This window comes from Monodon monoceros, unplaced genomic scaffold (genome assembly GCF_005190385.1).
Source record: "Monodon monoceros isolate NGI ecotype Baffin Bay Population unplaced genomic scaffold, NGI_Narwhal_1 Super_Scaffold_18, whole genome shotgun sequence".
In the NCBI taxonomy this organism is placed as follows: domain Eukaryota; kingdom Metazoa; phylum Chordata; class Mammalia; order Artiodactyla; family Monodontidae; genus Monodon; species Monodon monoceros.
The window spans coordinates 164,378,938-164,402,241 of NW_021703774.1; the positions used below are offsets into that span (position 1 = coordinate 164,378,938).

The 23,304-nt window shown below is 38.7% G+C and overlaps 1 protein-coding gene across 2 annotated transcripts in view; it reads left to right on the top strand.

Annotated features, from left to right (window-relative positions):
- Positions 1-23,304, top strand: part of USP48 (ubiquitin specific peptidase 48) — a 68,096-nt gene that overhangs the window by 39,455 nt on the left and 5,337 nt on the right. For both annotated transcript variants that reach the window (XM_029227764.1, XM_029227765.1), the window contains 12 exons: positions 147-261; positions 1,182-1,312; positions 4,023-4,094; positions 10,393-10,517; positions 10,681-10,803; positions 11,100-11,161; positions 11,427-11,537; positions 12,104-12,234; positions 12,566-12,672; positions 14,876-14,980; positions 18,607-18,762; positions 22,391-22,516. In XM_029227764.1, coding sequence (XP_029083597.1) covers positions 147-261; positions 1,182-1,312; positions 4,023-4,094; positions 10,393-10,517; positions 10,681-10,803; positions 11,100-11,161; positions 11,427-11,537; positions 12,104-12,234; positions 12,566-12,672; positions 14,876-14,980; positions 18,607-18,762; positions 22,391-22,516 — 1,364 coding nt within the window. The remainder of the gene's footprint in view (positions 1-146; positions 262-1,181; positions 1,313-4,022; positions 4,095-10,392; positions 10,518-10,680; positions 10,804-11,099; positions 11,162-11,426; positions 11,538-12,103; positions 12,235-12,565; positions 12,673-14,875; positions 14,981-18,606; positions 18,763-22,390; positions 22,517-23,304) is intronic.

Here is a 23,304-nt window from a genome sequence, read left to right on the forward strand (position 1 = left end):
TTTAGGACATATACCAATTTGCTATATTGTGAAAATTTGTGACTTTGGGTTAAAATTCTTCATTGTTTTATGAAGTGCTGAAAACATTTTCTTAACAGGAAATCTGTATGTGAATACACTCTTCCCTTTCGTTTTCTCTGTCTCAGTGAAAGCCCTGTGTAAGGAATGTGTAGTAGAACGTTGTCGTGTGTTGCGTCTGAAGAACCAACTAAATGAAGATTATAAAACTGTAAATAATCTGCTCAAAGCAACAGTAAAGGGGTATGTTCACAGTGTATATTGTTTGATAAGCTAAAAAACCAAGTAGCTTATTATTTGTGGATAATAGGGACTTGGGATCTTTGGAAGAAAGAAGGGTGATGAGTGGTTGGCCACAGCAGAGTAAATTTTGTGGTGATTGCTGCTGTGGCAAAGATAAAGAGGGCTGAGGCACAGCTCCTGTGGCTATATTCCATCCATTAGAAAGGTTGAAGCAGAGATGTGCATCTGAGGCCTAAACAAGCTAAGGCAAGGTGCTCGCCTGTGTTCTGACATGGAATTGTGGAATACTTATGTTGGAAAACCATTCTGGCAGGCCTGGGGTGTCCCCTTTAAAGAGGCTGAAGTAAGTTTGTTAACCAGGGGTACCCAGTGGTGCATCCTTGTCAGGAACATACAGGCTTCTTGGAGTTTGTTGAGCCACACTCTGTAGAGCACCTCTGGACTCAGGTGGCATTTATGATGTTTGGGTTTAATTTAAGTTGTATATTTCCCAAAGAAATATCAATCTAGTTCACTGTTTTGGGTCATTCCACAAACAACCTCCTGAGTCCCCTAAATGTGTTTGTGTATATATATGTGAGTGCCTATATGCATTTGAAGGGTCAGCTATATGCAGTTTTGAGTAGTAATCAAGTGAAGGAAAGTGGCCAGTTGTTTGGTGTGATTGGCATAAATTTAAATGAGGGTTAGGAGTAGCAGGGTAAGATTTAGGATGGAAGCAAAGTATTTTCTATACGTGCAATTTAGTATGAGGAGTAAAAATGGCCAAAATGAGGAAATAGGTTAAAAAAAATTGTGTGCACAGCAGCAACTACTGAACATTTTAATTCAGTTTAGTTGTGGCCTTCACAAGGAAAGAAGGGAGAAGGACATTAGGAAATGTCACTTGCATGATTTTACATTCTCTCTCTCTTCCACAGCAATGATGGATTTTGGGTAGGGAAATCCTCCTTGCGCAGTTGGCGTCAGCTAGCTCTTGAACAGCTGGATGAGCAAGATGGCGATGCAGACCAAAGCAGTGGGAAAATGAATGGCAACACCTTGAATAAAGGTAGTATTTAAAGCCTGTGTGTAGATGGTTGTGAATCATACCACAGAATTGTAAGCATTTGTTTGTAGTAAAATAGCTTTGATTCCCATCCACGTAATTTCTAAGACAATTTTTTGAAGCCTAAAGCTCTCAAAAATGTCTCAGAACGCATAAAAAGACTTACAAGCTATTGAAAGTGAGCAAGGGCTCAACAGCTCAAGAGAGGCATTCCTTATGGCATAAGGCATTCCTTATGACCTGCTTTGGGCTTAGCGTCTCTCTAGTTAATCCCAAGCAAAATTACTTTTAATTTTGCTCCAGCTAAAATTTTTAAGAAAGGCAAGTCTGCTGCAAATTGCATAGTATGTTGTTAGCTCAGTACATTTTGGTTATAGATTATTAGCCACGCCAACAGGCTGACTTCGTCAAGTTAAATGTGCTTGAACTTCTGCATTTTTCATCCAGGAGAAAAAGCAGGTTTTGAATAGCTTTTTACTTATAAATTCTTCTGAGTTTTCTGAAGCGACGCTTTTAAATAGGAAATTATATTAATGTAAGTCAACCACTCAATTCCAATTTTGTAATCAGTATTTTATAAGATTATGGGAAATTAAAACATTAAAACCTTTCAGATTTAAAATAGAAATCAGTAGTTTGATCATTTTACTAATTCGTATACAATTAATGATCCATAAGCAATTATTTCACTTAATATTATCTCCAATATTAGTACTTATATACATATATTTTATTATTTTAATATTCTTAACCTTTTTACTGAGATTTTCTGTATTTTCTGCATTTGAATATTTGTATCATTTTATTTGGTGTGGATCTTCCCATATTACTGCTTTATTTTTGAGAATGTAAAAACACTAGAGCCACTAATAATTTTAAACTGATTTTTTTTTTTTAAACATTTTCAAATTTGATGAGTGATTTTTTTTCTTTTGGCTAAAGTATTTTGTTGTGCTGTGTACTTCATGAGCTTAACATTTGTTTCAATTTTATTCTGTCATTTAAAAAAGATATTTTAAATATAGCCAATATATTATAATAGCTATATATGGAATATAACTTTTACAAATTGTGAATCACTATGTTGTGTACCTGAAACTTATTTAATATTGTACATCAACCACCTCACTAAAAAGAAAGATTAAAAACATACTTTTAGTGTGACGTGACCCAGTATGTTAAATATTTTGTGCTCTTTTAAGCCTCTTTACATATCAGTGGCCCTTCTTTTTTTTAAACTGAAGTATAGTTGACTTACAATGTTGTGTTAATTACAGCAAAGTGACTAAGTTATACATATAGATATTCTCTTCCGTTATGGTTTATCCCAGGATTTTGACTATAGTTCCCTGTGCTCTGCAGCAGGACCTTGTTGTTTATCCGTTCTGTATATACCAGTTTGCATCTGCTCACCCCAAAGTCCCAGTGCATGCTGCCACCGCCACCCCAACCACCAGTCTGTTCTCTATGTCACCGACTCTTTCTGTTTCATAGATAGGTTGATTTGTGTCATGTTCTAGATTCCAGTGACCCTTCATTTTAAGGAAAGTTAGATGCCATAATAGAAAATGCCTTGATGTCCTAGCTTAAAAATATTTTTCATGTCGCTTTCAGAGTAAAATGCTCCTCTTCTCCCCCTTCCTCCATTCAAAGATTTTAAAAGCTTGAAGCAGAGTAGAAGTAACAAAGTAAAAAAAGCCTTTCCACCAGGTATAATCACTGTAAATAGTGGCTTTTTGTAATGGTGCTTGTTATTGGCACAGTTGTACATCATCCTTTACCAAAACAGTTTTTAAAAATAGAGCAGCTGCATTTCATTGTATGAATATATATTTATTTAACCTATTTCAGTTTTTTACAATTAGTATGTAAACACAGATGCAGTAAATGTGTCCTTGTACCTTCTTCTTTGCCTAATTTTCACATTATGTGACAGAGAGAGAGAGACACAGAGAAACAGGCAGGAGACAGAGTTATCTGGTCATGTCTTTCCTTTGCCCATTTCTCTGCTTAAGCTTTTTAATGATTAGTAAATATTCTTTATGTATATTAAGTGTATTAAAAGTCTGTTATGTGCTTAACCTGGAAAATCCATGAATAAGAATTCTAATATCCCGCTACTTAGGACTTCTTTTATTTGATCCTGTTCACTGGTATACACAGGTACAAACTGGCAAGTGTCACAGTGTAGACAAGTAGGAGAAACAGATGTTGAAAGAGAACTGTTAATAGGAAAAGCAAAGTTTTAATTATATACATATTTAAAAAATTTTTTTTAAATTATATATGTTTGACATGAAATGTTAAATTCTTATTTCATTAGCCTTCTAAAGTTTTCTGTTCTTCCCTAAAGAGTTGATGGATGAAAGTGACATGACATGTAGATCATTATCCTGGTTTATGACACAGTAATCTGAATACCTTGACTAGAATTGATGGAAGGATATGTAAACTGTTTTTCAGTTTGAAAAAATGCATATTTTCTTGCATAACCCCAATCTTTAAAAAGCAAAACTGCCGTTCAGAAATTTTTCTTTCCTTTAAGGGAAAGAAATGAAACACTTCTTAACAGGACTGTGCCGAATCACTTGGGTCTAATTTTTTAAATGTTTTCAAGTTTTCTGTGTTTGAAATTGTGTAGAGTAGTATCTTTGCTACTTTGAAATTTAAATACAACAGTAGAAGAGTTATTATCTGTATTTCTTTTGATTAGATGAATCAAAGGAAGAAAGAAAAGAGGAGGAGGAAGAATTAAATTTTAATGAAGACATTCTGTGCCCACATGGTAAGCTAGATAATGTAAAACTTCTGTTGTTAGCTTTACTTTAGCACATCATATATATTTTGTTAAATATTTTACACTCAAGAGCTCAGGCCCTAATATGGCAGCCATGGTAGAGCAACTGGTTTTCTAAACTGTTCATGATCCTAATGTTTCTATTCTCTTGCCTCGCAAAAAAAATTTAAAATAATAGAATTTCCCCATATTTTATTTTATTTTATTTTATTTTATTTTTTTATTATTATTATTTTTTGCGGTACGCGGGCCTCTCACTGTTGTGGCCTCTCCCGTTGCGGAGCACAGGCTCTGGAAGCGCAGGCTCAGTGGCCATGGCTTACGGGCCCAGCTGCTCCGCGGCATGTGGGATCTTCCCGGACTGGGGCACAAACCCGTGTCCCCTGCATCGGCAGGCGGACTCTCAACCACTGCGCCACCAGGGGAGCCCTCCCCATATTTTAGTGAAGAAACTTATTGTCACTTGTCACCTTGAAGGGTTTTCTGAGCTTGAAGGAGAAGAATTTCAGTTATTTCCCATTTATGTGTCTGTGTCTTTGTCCAAATTGGAACACTTTGAAAATAGCATTTGTATATTCTTCTTAGGGCTATTTCTGGTTTAGTTTCTTAGCTACTGTGTACTATATATTCTTAATAATAATTTCCTAATCCTTATTAATCCTGAATATTTGTTTATGTATTTTTTTGGTTTTAGTGAGTGCTCATTTGAAATAACTTTTTTTTTGAGAGGGACTCCTTATATATGACACATGGTTTGCCATTCTGTCAGCCCTCTGAAAGCCAAAATGGTGTCTACTTCTCAAGGTCTTCTACTGTATAAGTTCCCCACTCACACTTTTTTTTTTTCTAACTCCACCTTGAGAAAAATTGGACCCAGAGAAGCTGGGATGTCAGTGATGAATCTGTTAACACGTTTGCATTTCTTGTTGTGTGCTAATGTATTGCTAATACTCAGAATTCTTTTTTTTTAATTGAAGTATAGTTAATTACTATGTTGTAGTAGTTTCATGTGTACAGCAAATTGATTCAGTTATACATATATGTATTCTTTTTCAGATTCTTTTCCGTTACAGGTTATTATAAGATATTGAGTGTAGTTCCCTGTGCTATACAGTAGGTCCTAGTTGTTTGTCTGTTTTATATATAGTAGGGTATATCTGCTAATCCCAAACTCCTAATTTATTCCCCCTCCACCATCCCCTTTGGTAACTATAAGTTTGTTTTCTGTCGGTGAGTCTATTTCTGTTTTGTAAATAAGTTCATTTGTATAATTATTTTTTAGATTCCATATATGAGTGACATCATGGTGTTTGTCTCTCTGACTTCACTTAATATGATAATCTCTAGGTCTATTCATGTTGCTGCAGATGGCATTATTTCATTCTATTTTATGGCTGAGCCTAATACCCAGACTTCTTGTTGGTCCCAATAAATTCCTTATTTTAGTTCTTACTTCATTGCCTCATTATGAACCCATACATGATGCCTCACCCTTTCCCTCGTTCACACCAGTGCGGCGCGGCATGCGGAATCTTAGTTCCTCAACCAGGGATCAAACCTGCGCCCCTTGCCGTGGAAGTACAGAATCTTAACCACTGGACCGCCAAGGAAGTCCCCACACTAGTGGTTTTTTATGAAGAGTCCTGGTGGTGCTAGTGATAGTAGTTGTCACTTGAGTTGTATTTGTGTGCCTATCTTTCTGGACACAATCTCACTGCACTTCACTAGCTGAGTGGCATTCTCATTTACTGGCTACACAACTAGGAAGTGGGGGTGAAGGGTCATCCTGGGATGTGGATTTTTTTTTTTTTTTAAACATTTGTAGCATAGATGTGCACATAGCATAAGTGCCTCCATTTTGAGAGTTGAGGAATCTGTAGTAAAATACTAAGTTTTCATGCTTGGTGCTGCTTAGCAGAGGGAAACAATGCCAGAACTCAGACTGTCTTCCTCCTTCGTTCGCTGACATTTGGTGTCTCAGCCCACCTCTCTCATCTTGTCATTTTAGTTTTACAGTTTTGACTAGAAAGCATGGCAGAGCTGAAAGTGATTTCAGGACTTATGCTGCTCCCCTCAGCTTGTCAGAAATTGTAGATGAGCTATTTTTTTTTTTTAGATCTTCTAGCTTGATCTGCAGCTCAGTGGAATTTTGTTGCTGTACCTTGTTATCTTGCATTTAAAAAGCATAGTTCTCAACTCTTGCTTTTGCGGACGTCACCTGTCAGTGTACCATGTCCACAGGTGCAGGATACGGGACTTCACTTAAAACGTACCCCACTCTTTAGGTTTATATTAAAACTTGTTCCTGAGATGTTGTGATGGTCATCATAGCAAACAGATGATAGACATTTATCAAATGTTTACCTTGTGCCTAGAATTTTTCTAAGTGTATAGATATTAACTCATTTAATCTACACAACAACGCTGAAAGGTTAGTATTACTAGTGTACCGATTGTACTGATGAGTAAGTAAACGGAGGCACAGAGAGGTGAGAGTCGTTTGCTAAAGGGTACCACACTTAATGCATAGGTTTCCCCTAGTTATATAATTGTCTGAAATTCTTTTCCTTTGAAAATTTGAAGGACTACTGTATCTTTCAATGTACCATTTGTCCAAAGCCCTTCTTAGGCAGTTTTTGTCCCTTCCACTTTTGGTAGCTTGTTAAGATCTCTGTCCACAGCATCGTGACACCTCACCCTGTGCAGGTCCTAATTCATTTATTGCTCGGGGGGTTCTGCGGAAGCCATGCACATGTGTGAGGGCAGGGAACTGCCAGCTTCCCTTTTTGGGTGTCCTGGCTGGGCCGTTTCACTGGAGAATTCTCTCTTTGATTATCTCTTCTTGGACTGCTCAGATTTCTCCATAAGGATCTTCCCTTCTCTTGCCTGGAAAATGCAGAGCTGGCTGTCACTTCCAGGGCTGTAAAGAGGAGGGCTTGGGAGTCTCTGCATTCTGTATGGAAACATTCACTTATCCACATCTCAGTGCACTACCTCTTATCTCAGCTTTGTGTCCCCCAGTGCAGAGGCCTTAGGTTTTATATCATCAGAGAAGCTTGTGTTGTCTTTTGTGGATAGCGGGGGCAGGTATCTGTAGGGTGTATAGAAGGGCAACTCAGAATTTAACTGCCTCTTAGATAGTCTTTTAGTCTGTTCTCTTCTGGGTACCCCTAATTCCTGGATTTGTGGGGCCAGTTCTGTGTAGTAAATTGGGTTACTTCTTTTGTCAGTTTAGAATTCATTTTTCTTGTCTTATCCATCCGCCTTTAAGCTTCTAAAATATTTGTTTCTGTTGTCCCATCTGTTTTCTTGTATCCATCATTATGATTTTGTATCTTTAAAAAAGCTCTCCTTACTGTGGTTTAATAGTGTTTCAGGAGGAACTGGAAGTAAATGCAGTTTTAAAACATTTTTATCGGACTTCCCTGGTGGCGCAGTGGGTGGGAGTCTGCCTGCTGATGCAGGGGTTGTGGGTCTGTGCCCCAGTCCGGGAGGATCGCCACGGGGCGGCTGGGCCTGTGAGCCATGGCCGCTGGGCCTGCGCGTCTGGAGCCTGTGTGCTCTGCGACGGTGAGAGGCCCGTGTACCGCAAAAAAAAAAAAACGAAAGAAAAAAACATTTTTATCTGGAAGTCCATGTTTGCATTTTTATATTCTAAAGCCTGTGTATATTTATCATGGATTTTGTGTGAATTAATAATGGATTATATATTCCATTATATGATTGGCTACTATCATAGAGTTTAGCATTTACTGCAGATATTCCTTATCCATCAGGCTTTCTTATCCATTTCATTTTATATTCATTTAATGGTTAACAACTTCCTTAACTACCTTGTTTATTATACCTGTTTACTTAGCAGCTGAGCAGTTTTTTAATTTATTCTTTTACAAGTTCTTTGGACATTGTGTGCCCCCAGAGTATTAGAGTTTGAACTAGACTTTGTCTGGGAGGGGATTTATCCAGAATCTAAACTCACTGTTAACTAGATTTCTATTTTTACCAGAAGAATCTTTGGGGATTAGGTAATCGGATTATGTTTGGTGAATTCAATCTCTCATGACTAGTTTGATCTTGTATTGGGAGATGTTGCTTACAAAATGATTTTAGTTTATTGGCTTTCTTTTAAGATTTAAGAAGCAATGTTATATATTGCAGGATACAAGTCTAATTTCTAAAAATTCATATGTCACAAGTAAAAGTTTATTGTGGTGAGGTCGAACTATTCAGATACATTAAATCATGGTAGTTATTAAAATGATGTGAAACTAAATTTAGAAACATGACTAGGGGTAGAGTAGAGGACTTTCTGATTAATACTGACTTGGCAGTATTTAATATTGACTGCAGTATTTAATTTCTGAATGCAGTGAAGTGACTTATTAAGATACATTGCTGATTTTAGAAATAAACTTGCGTTCTTTTCTAATTACCTGAGTAATGCACATCTTACAATACAGCCAGTCATAAAGTAAAAGCACCCTTACATCAAAACAAGAGGCAGTGTATTCAGAGTGTCTGGAATCCTGTTTAAAATATGTGTTTGTGTATTTGCATTATTGTTTCCTATATTCTCCCTTTATGAACCAGATTGGGTTATAACATATGTATATAGAGGAACAGTCCCTTAAAAAAAAAAAAAAAAAAAAAGAAACCACTTAAAAGTATAATTGCCCTGGAGTTCTTTCTTTCTTTTCTTTTTTTAAAAATTAATTAATTAATTTATTTATTTTTGACTGTGTTGGGTCTTCGTTGCTGCGTGCAGGCTTTCTCTAGTTGCGGTGAGTGGGAGCCACTCTTCGATGAGGTGCACAGGCTTCTCATTGCGGTGGCTTCTCTTGTTGCGGAGCAAGGGCTTGTGGCACGCGGGCTCTAGAGCGCAGGCTCAGTAGTTGTGGTTCACGGGGTTAGTTGCTCTGCGGCATGGGGATCTTCCCGGACCAGGGCTCGAACCCGTGCCCCCTGCATTGGCAAGCGGATTCTTAACCACTGCACCACCAGGGAAGCCCCAGGATAGCATTTTAAAGTAAGTTTTCATAACCTCAGAGGAAATTTGTTAACAGCCTACTCAGAAATAAAGTTAATTTTTACATTGTGATCTATTTTCTCTGGTAATAAGTATATTAAAGCAAACTAATCATTTCTTAGGATTAGTCAAAGCTCAATAAGAGGTCACGGATGGAAGTTAAGAAGATGCATTTTGAGGCATTAGAAATTATGGGGTTTAGATGAGAGAGGTCTGGTTTCATATCCTAGCTCCATTATCCACCAGTTGTGGTGACCCTTGGTGTATTAATTTCTCTGATTCTTGGTTTATTTATTGTTATAAAACACATAAAGCAAAGAATCAGGATACTGCATTTAGAAAGCCCCTGGCCTTTTTACTCATGTAAACATGCAAGTATCTTGCCAATGGGGGTAGAAACACATTTTCCTTTGGAAACTTAAAGATGGTTTTCTGGGTAAAGAACCATATAGGTACTATATGCAGTTCACTAGTTATCTACTGGGAACAGCTGAAGCAATAGAAACTGGAACCACAAACACAGTGAGGGGTTGAGTGAGGAGAAAGGGCCTGAAATGCCGGAAGTATCAGTCAGCCGAGGAGGGGCTGCTGGGATTGAGGGTCACTGCCATCTGGGCGTTCCTGTGATCTTCAGAGGAAATGAAGGGTAGTGGTGACTAGCACTCTGCTTATTCTCTTCTAGGATTTTTAACGATCCACGGGGTTCAGGGTGTTTGCAGTAGTAATAGCAAACTAACTGGGTCAATTGACTGGAGATGGTTTTACGATTGAACAGTAGATTGCTTTACCATTTAAGCGTGAGTCTCACACAACTTTGAAAATAGCATTTCAATTCGGGATGAATTTAGTAAAGTAATAAGGTAAAACGGAGAAAATACATCCTGCAGGAAATCGTGGCATTTGAATGTGGGCGGAGATGAAATACAAAATACTGTTAAACAACCCCTGGGGTGGCACAGGGACACCAGGATCCCTGGAAGCCCTTTTAGTGCTTCCTTCACTGGTAGGAAGAAAGGCCTAGATTAAGGACAAAGGAATGGCTGGCTTCTTTAGAATTAGATGAAATTAAAAATTTAGAGACTTTGAAACTAAGGAAAGAGAGAGAGAATTACAGTACTTTAGAACAGAAGGAAAAGAGGCCCTACAAATTTGTCTTAAGTTTAAGAAATATAAAATAGATTTTTGGAGGGTATATATTGATTTTTTTTTTTAACCTTTTCTCTCTACTCCGGCCCCCCCCCCCCGCCCTTTTTGACTTAGGGGAGTTATGCATATCTGAAAATGAAAGAAGGCTTGTTTCTAAAGAGGCTTGGAGCAAACTGCAGCAGTACTTCCCAAAGGCTCCCGAGTTTCCAAGTTACAAAGAATGCTGTTCACAGTGCAAGGTGCTGCACGCTGTCCTGACATCTGTGGAAATTATAATGCCACCTCCCTGGATTGACTTCCCAGGAGAATTGACATTGCACTCTTGGTAGGGGTTAGGGAGGAGGCAGGTCCTGTGCTGTCAGCAGGAGATGGTTGATTGCTTCCTGCTTCCTTCTCTTTCAGATTTTAGAAAGAGAAGGAGAAGAAAATGAAGCCTTGCATAAGATGATTGCAAATGAGCAAAAGACTTCTCTTCCAAATTTGTTCCAGGACAAAAACAGACCGTGTCTCAGTAACTGGCCAGAGGTATAATGATTCCCACAAAGGATAGAATTCATCTCACCTTTGTAAGACCCTTGCCAAATTCCTGGTGAACAGTGGTTTCAGAACAACTGAGAGCTTCTCTAATTCTCATTTGTATAGTTTTCTTATCTGGGGGATTTTACTCTTAGTTCTGGTTGCTTGGTAGAGGGCTGTATTTCCATTTTATTTATGAAGCTTGAAAGAGGAAAACCACAGTATATGGAGACATTTTCCCTATAGGATTTAGGTTAAGAATGCAGTGAATTAATGGATACTTTCATCTGATTTTTCTATTCTAGGACACGGATGTCCTCTACATTGTGTCACAGTTCTTTGTAGAAGAATGGCGAAAATTTGTTAGGTATATACCAAAAATTTTCTATTTCCTTTTTTATTGTTGATTTTATTATTTTTAAGAATTCATGGATCCTGATCGTAGTACCTTACTTTTACTAGCATATACTGAAAGTTTTATTTTCTAATAATCTAAATGAATAATCCTGAGAGACACATTAATTACTATCATTAAAATATATCTCTAATTTAAAAATAATCATCGTAAAAAAATCTTCTCTTTAGTCGTGCAGTAGTGAAGTATATTGACCCTCTTTGTTTCATTTGAGTAGAAAACCTACAAGGTGTAGTCCTGTGTCATCAGTTGGAAACAGTGCTCTTCTGTGTCCTCACGGGGGACTCATGTTTACATTTGCTTCCATGACCAAAGAAGATTCTAAACTGTGAGTTTCTTCTCTTCATGTGATTTTTTTTTCTAGTGATTAATAGAACATGTTTAGGAAATTTCTCGTCTGACATAAAGAGTCTGTTTTAAGAATCTGTTTGAATTGTGGGGTTATTTCCTCTGGTATTCTCTGCTAGGTGGAGCACTAGCCTTTAAAAAAAAAAAAAAAAAGACTGCTTCTCCATAAAAATCAAGAGGCTGCCTGAGGCTACCTTGCTCTTGTTCCTCCCTTCTCCTTCCTGGAGCCCTGCTTTCTCCTTCCAAGCTGCTGGTACCCAGGACAGTGTCTCTAGGTTACATCATATAGAATTTATCCCTCTGTAGCTAAGTTCTTTACTCAACTTCGGTTTTTGAGGTTTAGCCATGTTGATCCATGTATTGATAGCTTCAGTCCATTTTGTTTTACTGCTATTGTAACATTTTTATGTATGAAAAAACTACTGTTCCTTGTTGATGTATCTTTTCCTTCTTAATTTATTTGTATTAAATATTGGTTTTGATAATTCTGGTTTAGAGATGGACTATGTCCTTGTGTCTTAAAGCATGTTGTGTTTTTTTGCACAGTATAGCTCTCATATGGCCCAGTGAGTGGCAAATGATACAAAAGCTCTTTGTCGTGGATCATGTAATTAAAATCATGAGAACTGAAGGAGGAGATGCAAACCTTTCAGAAGCACAGTATATTTCTGAGCCTAGTAAGTTTTCATATCGTTCTTGGTTTATGTAGTTAAAAGTTGGCGTTTTAAGGGGGAAGGAAAGAGTATGTCAATATTGTATTTTCTACTTAAAGATCATGTGGTGTTCCAAAGTATATTCCGCAGATGGGAAGTATCATAATTACCTCAGTATTAGTATGTTTGTCGACAGTAAATGGATTTCCTTATTTGCATACAATAGGATACAACGGTTAACAGAAAATATGAGTAATATTTTGATGAATACACTCTGGTAACTTTGATATGTTCTTTTAGATCTTTCATTCTTTGACAGTAATTCCTCAACCACTGCTTTTTTATTTTTTTAAAGAACTCTGTCCAGAATGTAGAGAAGGGTTGTTGTGTCAACAGCAGAGGGACTTGCGTGAATACACTCAAGCCACCATCTACGTCCATAAAGTCGTGGATAATAAGAAGGTACCAGTCCCTCTTGTGGTCGTGCCTAGTAATGATCAAGCTTGCCTTTTGACTTGCTGTTGGATTTTCACTGAGGATGGCCTAGGGTTGCCTTATTTTTTTTTTTTGGTGGGAGGGGATGGTGCAGGCGGAGCCATTGGACTAGAACTGAAAAGGAATAGTTATGTGATTTATGTGGATCTAGTCAGTTATTAATCGAAACACAAATATTGATTGTCAGCTGTGTGCTAGGAATGGTCTTGGTGATGGGGATACAGGTGGTGCAGAAGACAGAGAAGTTACCTACCGTCAAGAATATTTGTACCTAGTGAGGTAGATCAAGAATAAGCCCATAAATTCATAAGATAATTTCAGACAAGAACAAGTACTTTGAAGGAAATCTAGCAAAGTAAAGCGAGAGACGGATAGAGGCGGAGGTGCATTGTTAGACAGGGCATGGGTATGAAAGGTGCGTCAGAGGAGGAGTTGTTTTACCTAAGCATTAACTGTCAGAGAGTCAGCCTGTGACATGTAGTGCAGGCAAAACCATAAGCCTAATGTGCTCAAGCAACAGAGTAAGTTGTATCTAGAGCAGCCCTGCCCAGTGGAGCTTTCTGCAGTGATGGAGATGTTCTGTATCTACACTGTAGCCATTACCCGCATTTGACTGTGGAGCACTGAAATGTGTCTAGGGTGACTTGAGGAACTGAGTTTTTAATTCACTTTAATTTAAATAGCCATGTGTCACCTCTGGCTACCACAGTGGACAGCACTGGTCTAGAGAGAAGTTTCTTCCAAGGAGGGAAAGTGATAGGTGATGAGGGATCAAATTTTATCGGCCTTTATACATCATACCAAGGATTTGGGATCTTATTCTAAGCGTAGATGTAAGCCACTGGAGTTTCAAGAGAGGTCATGGTGTGTTTTCATTTATGCTTTCAAAAAGTCACCCTGGCCATTGTGTTTGGAGTTGGTAAGGGCATAACGGAAAGAAGGACGGCCAGTTTAGAGCCTCTTGCATTTTTTTAATCTATAAAGGGTAGGTGAAGTAGACAGATTTGGTTATTATTTGGGAGCCAGGGGTGTTGCTGTGGATTGTTTTTGGAGCATTTTCACTATATTAGGAATGGCTCTTAGGTAGATCCTGACCTATATCTCTGGACATCTTGTTAATTTGATTCCAAGGTTTTGGGAATTAAAGACAAAATAGAATGTGTTTTATTTGATGATGGTTACCAAACACATTATTTTAGAAGGGTAACTTACAAATTATGCTCTAATGGTCTAGGGTTTTGCTTCACAAGTTGAATTAAGGCCTCATTTCCTAATTCGCTGAGAAAATGAAGTTGAGTAAAAATGTCTCAATTTTTCCCCTAGAATTTTCTTATATCTTTTGTACCTATTAGTGCATGTATATATTGGTATCTAGTACAAAATAGTATCCAATTTAGGTAAAGTTTTATTATTATTTTTTAGTTTGATAGCAGTATTTCATCCATCCTTCATTTTCTCAGTCTCAAGGAGCATTGGGACTGCTGTCTGAACTTGAAAAGGCTTGACAATCAGTGTACTAGGGAAAATGTAGAGCAATTTTGAACTTCTACAAAATAACATCATTGTAAAATCTGATAACTGTTCCGCAGAGACCGCTTACATTTATGGCAAACACATTAAATACAAGAATAAATCACAGGATAAGAACTAACATGTTAAAAGAGCACAGAAAAGAGAGAGAGCCCTTGAGTCTTGATCCTCTATCTGATCTATTACCCCACCATTGAAAAAGGTGTGCCTCTTCTTGATAAAGGTGGCCAGTCAAAGCCCCACAGCTGGGCTTCCCTGGTGGCACAGTGGTTGAGAATCTGCCTGCCAGTGCAGGGGACATGGGTTGGAGCCCTAGTCTGGGAAGATCCCACATGCTACAGAGCAACTAAGCCCGTGTGCCACAACTACTGAGCCTGCGCTCCAGAGCACGCGAGCCACAACTCCAGAGCCCGTGTGCCACAACTACTGAAGCCCATGCGCCTAGAGCCTGTTCTCCACAACAGAGAGAAGCCACCGTTCGCCACAACTAGAGAAAACCCGCATGCAGCAATGAAGACCCAACGCAACCAAAGATAGATAAATAAATGTATTTAAAAAAAAATTTTAAAAGCCCCACAGCCTCCATAGCTCGCCTTCCTAGGGTCTGACCTACTTTTCTGTCTTTTCCTGACACATTCAGGTGATGAAGGATTCAGCTCCAGAGCTAAATGTGAGTAGTTCTGAAACAGAGGAGGATAAGGAAGAAGCTAAACCGGATGGAGAAAAAGATCCAGATTTTAATCAAGTATGTGTTGAAGCTGCTCTTCATTGTTACACCTTTTGCTGTTCTGAGAGCAGTCACTCTAAGCTCATGGACATCTCTGCGTAGCCTATGCAGGATGTCGGTTCTCAGGACCCCTTTTTTTTCCCGCTTTCCTGCATTGGGTAGCATGCTGTAGCTGTCCTGATTTCTCACGAAAAGCCATGGGCTACATTACTCTAGAGTTACTATGTGCTGTCAAGCAAGAAAGGCTAAAATATACTGAAATGATTCACTTTTTACCTGGAAAGAAAACTTAAACTAACCCATATCTTGGTTTGTTGCTTAATCATGGAATCTTTATGTATGAAAAAATTATTAAACTCAGATTCCCTGACGACAAGGAAAACACACAGTAGCCTTTATAATATTGGAGTTTATAGAAGAGACTTTCGGGTCTCTTACGTGTTAGGCAAATGACTAGAATCAGCATTAATGTTTCATTTTTCTTCTATTAAAATTACCTATTTTCTGTGCATTTTGTTATGGTATTTCTACCCCCTCTTATTTGGTTGCTTGATTATATCCTGCATGTTCACAGCGATATTGGAGAAAAACGTCAAGAACAGGAAATAATGTGGGAATATGTTTGGTCGATATATAATGTAGATAAGTTTAGCTTCTCAAAAAGTCAGACCATTATACACCAGGATATTCTAGATTTACCTTAAATTCATGGAACTTCTACTCTAATTAGAGTTTAGCTTTAATTAACTAATTAGAGATATTTGTGTTCTTTCTTTACTGCTAAAAAATAGTGTAGTCGGATTATGGTTAGCATCCTCCCTGAAGGAATAAAAGTGATAAAATGGCCATCTGCTGTATCTGTTACAGAGCAGAGATTATCTGGGTTTCTTGGCCTCTCTGTGTATACATACTGATACTGTTACTTCATTTTCAGCTGTGATTAAGAAAGTCTGAAAAGCACTCTTGACTTGAATCTTGGTCTCCCTGAGCTAAATGTTACTTGTAGCTTCCCAACTGGCATAAAGAGATATGTCAGCATTTGTTGATTTTAAAACACCTGTGGAAGAACAAAGTCAGGCGCTGCTGACCGGGATCAGCCACTCCTACCAAATTTGTGTTTCAATCCCTCAGCATTGGAGGGCCCCCTTGTCCCAGTGCTAACCAAATCCATACATTTTATAGGGATGTAGGTTTTCAGTTTTGTGGGATATTTTCCTATAATAAATAATGCCCTCATTAAAATTTATATACATGTATGCCTTCTGTTCCTTGGGATGGTTTTTGAGATTATTGAGTTAAGTAATATGTCTCTTGAATAGGAGTTTGCAAACATAACAAACCTTGTTTGTTGTCGACTTGTTTTATGTTCCCATCTCCTCTACAGTCAGTCCATTTTTCAAGTCAGATCTACAAGCTAGTGTACTTGCTTTTTCCATTGATATATTTTAAAGAGAAGTGTTTGTGTCCATCCTGATTTAGGACTCCATTCTCTTTCATTTGCTTGGCCGGCAGCACCATGGCAGTTTACTGGTAGTTTATTTATTAGTGGGAGCATGGCGTAATAATCAGATGGGAATCCCTGTTCTTCTGGTAAACTTTGTGAATAAGCTTGTAAAGCTGCATGTATATCTGTGTTCTTACTGTCCTTATTTCTGTCATTTCAAGCTTTACTTTTCAGCCTAAGAGTTATTTAGAAAACTTTTAAAAATGTTTTCAAGTGATTTCGATTTTTGGGAAACTTTAACTTTTTTAATGTCTGGTTCTACCTATTATCGTCATACCCACAGCAATTTTTAAATCGCTGTTCTGTTCCTCAGGTGCAGATGACAACAGATTTCACTTTTATAAATACGATAGAGAATATTTGCTGGGGAACATTGTTTTTTATGACATAATTATTTTTTTTACTTTGAACTTTCTTTTGTCTTCCTTCTATTGTTGTATACTCTAGAATGTTTTAAACATTTTTGTCTTGCAAAAAAGGTGTAACCTTCCGTTTTGAAAAGAGTAGTTGGTCCCAGAAGAATGTCAAGAGTTTTCAGAATGTCGGCCTCCTCAAATCTTTTCTTTGTAATACGTTGCACTATCTCAATACAAAGCTTCTGTAACTGCTGTTTTAAATCCCTGTAATATAAAATGATGCATTTCTATTTGTCCTTAATGGAAATGAACAAATCCCCTTTCCTCTTTTCTCTAAGCTAGATCAACCCAGTTCCTTTGACTTTGACCTTATCTACGATTTAGGTTAATAATGTACCCAGTATTGGATATTACTTAGGTAATTGAAAGCCTTCTAAAACCAGTGGATTGCTTTTTGTCAGATAAGTTCGATTTAAATTCTATGGATTTAAAAGAAATTCTGGGAAAGGCTTTTAGACCCATTAAAAAATATATCTTGCTTAATGCTCAGGGCTTTGTTAGTTGGTTGTGTTTTATATTTCTAAAGTAAAATTTTAGGTTGTAGATATTTTCCCTTATATTCCTAATTGTGAAATTTAGGTCCAATTTCACCTTTTCTTGAATAGTTGAGATTGAGAAAAATGTGTCATGAATTTTTTTTTAAACTCCCACGTTGTTTCTTATGTTAGAATCACCTGTGTGCCTCTTTAGACGAACAGCTAGAGCTGAATCTAGCGTTGTGCAGCACCTAGGCAGTGGCCTATCACCCTGAACAAATGCTCTTCTGTTTACCCCCTGATCCTCTCTGCTTTGTAAATCTCTGGAGCTCCATTGATGATGCATAGGTGGCATCTGTGTCCATAATGACCCCTAAACCGCTCTGATTATGCACACCTGACACTCAGTGACAGCTTCGGAAACCAGAGGCAGAGCCTGGGGGTTACCTCATCCAGATTTAATTAAACCAGGGGAAAAGATTATTTTAAAAATCTTGTTTCATTCATTCCCTGTCCTGGTTAGCAGAAGAATCTTGACTGTTAACCTCTTGATGAGGCATTTATTGGAGTATTGTAGAAAGCTACTTGGTTCTCATCTATTTTTTTCTTAAGACTAGTACAATATGTATTATATACCCATATGTATGTCTGTACTTTTTGCTGAACCATCTTTAGGTAAAGTGTGCACATCATGGCATTCCACCTCCAAGTTCTTAAACCAGCTTATCAGTAAAGACAGTGTCCTGTTTACCCAACCTCAGATTTCTTCACCTATCCCAAATGTGTCTGAAGCAATGTTCCCTCCTCAAACCAGCATACAATTAAGATATGCATTGTTTTGTATCAGTTTAGACTGTTATCCAGAACAGTTATCCTGCCTCCGCACCCCTTTCTTTCCCTTTTGACACTGACTGGATTAAATTTAATAATCTTAAACATTTTTCAGTTTATCATAATTGTGTCTTTCTAAGGTCAGACTTATTTTGCTTTTAAATCTCCTTTTTATAATACATTTTAAAATCCTGGAGCTTATATGCAGTTAGAAGTGTATTTTGTCGTTTAATTTTTTCACTTTTGTCTGAGCCTACTAAGAACCTCCAGCGAGTTCCTATTCACTGTTGATATTGAATTTCAAATGGTTAACAGTCTGATAAATAAATTGCTTTTGCTTGCCTGATGAACTTTATGAGCACGGGTCACAGTGTGGGTAATTTCAGTGCTTTCTTTTTTTTCGGATCTTTATTATAGAGCAATGGAGGAACAAAGCGGCAAAAGATATCCCATCAAAATTATATAGCCTACCAAAAGCAAGTTATTCGGCGGAGTATGCGACATAGGAAAGTTCGTGGTGAAAAAGCTCTTCTTGTTTCTGCTAATCAAACATTAAAAGAATTGAAAATTCAGGTGAGGAGAATATAGCATTTGTTTAATTATGCTCTGAACTTGGAGGACCTTCGCGAGTTTCTGCTTTGCACCTAAGTATTAGGCCATTGAGGGAGGGCTTTGAGTTTAGAATAATGCTTGCAGGGTCACCAAATTAAAATAACTCTTTCTTTAGAAAGAGTTTCAAAGTTTTCAAAATTAGCCAAGAATCTTTCTGTGAAGATGAAAAGTATTTTGGGGATTCTGAAAACTTGAGCAGGTTCTGAGTAGCTTTCCAATAATAATGAGAAATGCTGAGAGCCATTTAACTTGTTACGTGTTGAGGTGGTTCTTTTTGGAGGTTCATTTTAGATCGTTCCCACTCTATCCCCCCCGCCCCCTCCATTGCTTTTGCACGTCAACACAGTGGATGCATTATGAAAATGCCTCACGATACTGTTGTTTCCTGGTAGCAATACTAAAGTACTATAAATGAGCATGCCAATGGGACATCTCAAAACCCAGGAAAAAGAGGCTGATAAATTCAAGATGTACATGAAAAAAAATCTGGCCTCTTATCTGTTTTAGTCACTGATACGGATCCCAGAAGTTGACCGAATTTCCCTCTCTGCTGCTTTCATGCGGCCTGGTTTACTGGTTCTGCATTTTCCCTCGCTGCTGATACTTATCATTGTAATTGAGGCAAAAGTATAGGCTTCCTTTGAGGGTGTGATGTGTTCCAGATTGTCCCTGGAACAGTATTTCCCTTGGTTGAACCCATGTCTCTGAAAATAAATGTGTTGGCCTGATAGCTTTACTCTGTTATTGTAGCTTTTACATCTGAGAAAGCTTGTTTCTATCACCGGCGTTCTGCCTGTCAGTGGTAAACCTCGAACATTCAAAACCTTTAAATTACAAAAAGAGCCCCTGTGGATAAAGACATTTTCAAAGCCTGTGCTGCTTTTTATTGTGGACTACCCTTTTTAAAGAATAAATCAAAAGTCAGCAGAAATAACCTGTCTGTGAGCATGTTACCTGCACAAATGAGTTGCTAGAAGGCAGCAGCTGTTCACAGGAAAGCCCCCAAACGTGCTGTCCTTGGATGGCTCCTTTGCCGTGTCCCTCCTCTCATCTCCCGTCCTGGATTCGAGGACCACTGTGATCTAAACAGTCCAAAGAAAGGGCAGTGAAGTGTAATTTCCCTTCAGTGATCCGTGGTGGTAGCTTCGAAAGCTCCCACTAGATGGGACCCTTTTGCCCAGCAGCCTGAGCACTGTTAGAGCTTGTGGAGGGCATGCATGTGATCCTCAGCCAGTGGTGATGGGTGACTTTTTAAGCATGTAGTGCATTTTTTTTGTTGCATGGAGCCTGTCCTCTAGGGTATACTACATTTCCAAGTTAATAGGATGGTAACTACACCCATTTATAGTTGCTTAGTTCATCCACCTGTGAGGCCATAAAGTACAATTTATCCATCTCCTTTCTCGGAATATGCTTGGTGTTTAATTGTCTTATTCCATTTTCCCAGAGAGAGGTTTTGAGTGGGTAGTATTGCTTGCTGTAGAAAGGAGGAAATTTTCCTTACTTCACTTTCCTTATTGCATTTCCTTATTTCAGCCACACACTCACACCCCCATGGCAAGCAGCATGGAGCCGCTCACCTTGTAGGAACAGAGTTTTCATTGTTCCTTTTATGCCCCACAGATCCACAATGCTGCACCCACTTGTTAAACAGACCTATAGAATGTTAATTCTTCTGAAGCATTCTCCTAGCACTTACGGTTTATGAATTATTATTATACAGGGCACAGGCCTCCATGCCTTTGGCCTGTTCCCTCATTCTGAAATACCGTTTTCTCCTCACTAGTAAGCACTGTTCACCTTTCACAGCATCTTTTCTGCAAAACCTGTCTTGGCCTTCAGCTACACAGCTAACTGCTCCTTTCTGTGTGCTCCGCTAGGAGCAATGTGTACTTTCTGCCACCATCTTCACTGCTTGGTTTTGTCCTCTCGACCTCTCCGGGGTGGGATTATTCACTTTATATTTCCAGTACCTAGCACGGTAGTCAACACATGGGGTAATAAATCTTCATAAGTTGTTGAATGAATTGAAATGTCCTTGTCTGTGCACTCAAAATATAAAGTATGAGCCTCCACCCCTCAGAGATGGAACTCGTGTCTAGAGGTATTTGCGGTTGGTCCAATGTGTGGTGGTGCAAAGACCCTGTGCATCCCACTTAGGCGTGTGAACTAGCATTCCTACAGTCATGCAGCTGTGACATTGCCCACATTAAGTTGGTATCAGACACTTCCTCTGTAACTGTGCTTTCTTCTTCATGGGTCACATTTACTAACTGGGGCTGTTGCCTCTACCTGATGCCCATGTGCTGGGCTGCCTTCGGTAGAACTGTCCCATCAGTACTTCTCATGTACCAGAAATAGGCTCATTGCTTCATACACAGATCATTGATGATGTCAGTGCACTGTAGCTACAGATACCTGTTTAATCAGTCTCTGCTCGCTTCTGAGAGCCTGATGTCCTTTTGAGAAGTCCAGTTATGAACCTGGCCTAACAGGGAGGAGGCCAGTGTTGTTATCCCTGTTGTTATTTACCTGTGTACTATTATTAAAATCACTTTTCTGGTCACAGTCTTCCCAGCTGGAAAGCTCTTGGGCCCAATTATATACACAGTTGGTTCAGGGCTGCTTGTTTTGTCTTTCCAGATTTTTCAAAGAGTAGAGGAATAGAGTGCATAAAAGGGTAGAATGGTTTCCCTGTACCATGGATATTGGTGTAATGAGATACATGTAATGGAACATATTCAAGGAGTATGGAACTCCGTTATGCAGCATAATAAAATGAATACTCTAGAATACACCCAAGTGAAGAATTAGAATGTATCATTGAAGGGTACCTATGTGTGCCTCTCTGAGCCCAACTCCTCCTTACTTCGCACTGGTATTTACTCCCTGGACGTGATAAAAAATTTTCTGAATTTGAAAACAGTGTTTAAGTATTATGCACAATAGTCTTTCTGAATGTATTCAACTTTTGAGACTTGGTTAGAACTGGGCTGGAGTATATGGCCCCTACCCTTAAGAAATTCATATTCTGGTTCCTAGAGGCAAGACTCGGTCTAAGAATATGTGACAGGCCCAATGGCTGCATTTTGTAGTCCCGGCTGCTCACTAAGGGGATCAAAACGAGAAGAGTCCAGATAGCCTTCTGGTTAATTTAGAGATGGTCTTATGAAAGAATTTGGAATTGACTTGGTTATTAAAACGATGTGGAACCTGGGCATGATAGGAGTGACAGTGACGGCCTTGCTCAAGCCTTATTACCAGAGGAGCTGTCAGCCCAGCCCCACCTTCTGCTCCTTTGTTTTCTCCACACCCTGACCCGTGGAGAGGTGGTAAGATGCAGAAGACAAGGTCCTGTGGGTATAATTGTCTCCTAATTCTCTATCAGCCCTCCTAAGAATGTTCTCAGATGTATTGGGATTAGAGTCTCAATAGGAATTTAGCAAGCGAGCTGACCGTAAACTGTTGTATCTTTTGTATTCTGGAGTCTTTTATTTTGCCCTCAGAATCTATGCATTATTTCTTCAAATAGGGTAGAAGTCTCAGTGTTTTGCTTTACACAAACTTTGTTTCCTTTATATTGGCACAGATCATGCATGCATTTTCAGTTGCTCCTTTTGACCAGAATCTGTCAATTGATGGAAAGATTTTAAGTGATGACTGTGCCACCCTCGGAACCCTTGGCGTCATTCCCGAATCTGTCATTTTGTTAAAGGTAGGTAACAGCTCTTTACCTGAGGGATTCTCATGTGCAAACTGCGTGTAGTGGCGGTTACAGTTACCTCAGGTTCTCGGCAGGGTGTGGTAAGAAGCTTCTGCTGTGAGAGTTTTGCTGGCCTCTACATTCTCCATCTCTGGATGAGCCATGAGAGACTTAGAGGAGGTCACAACATCATTGGGTCTTGTGGGGTTTTAATAATTCTTGTTTAAAATAATCTAGATTTAACCTCCTCCCTAACTTTTGGATCAGCGAATTACTTAACCATATTTCTACTATTAAAGCATCTCCACCTTTCCTCATAAGTACAGGAAACAGACATAAGACACAAGTCTTGGCCACAATAGTCAAAATACTTTTGGTTGGCTTAATGGGATTCTTGTCCAGGGTATGGAAATTGGCTTTGGGGAGAATGGATTTAGGAGAGGTAGGTGTGTTTTAGAAAGTAGGGGCTTCTGAGACTTTGTCACAGAAGAAGAATCATTGAACCAGCCTCTTTAGACCAATCCTGCCTTCCCTCAGGGCCTGATTTTGTCACTTTCCTTTTTCTTTATGGCTAAAAGCATGCCCCCTGCATGATGTGATAGAATATTTTTCAGGTTTTGAACTGTGAAATATGTTTTTCATACCATAGAGCCTCAATTCTGGTCAGATAAAGTTAGGCCCTGGAAGTGGTCATGCAGACCCATATCTACCCCTACACACACACACCCCCACACACCCCTACACACACCCCCCCCACACCCCTACGCACGCACACACACACACACACACACACACACACA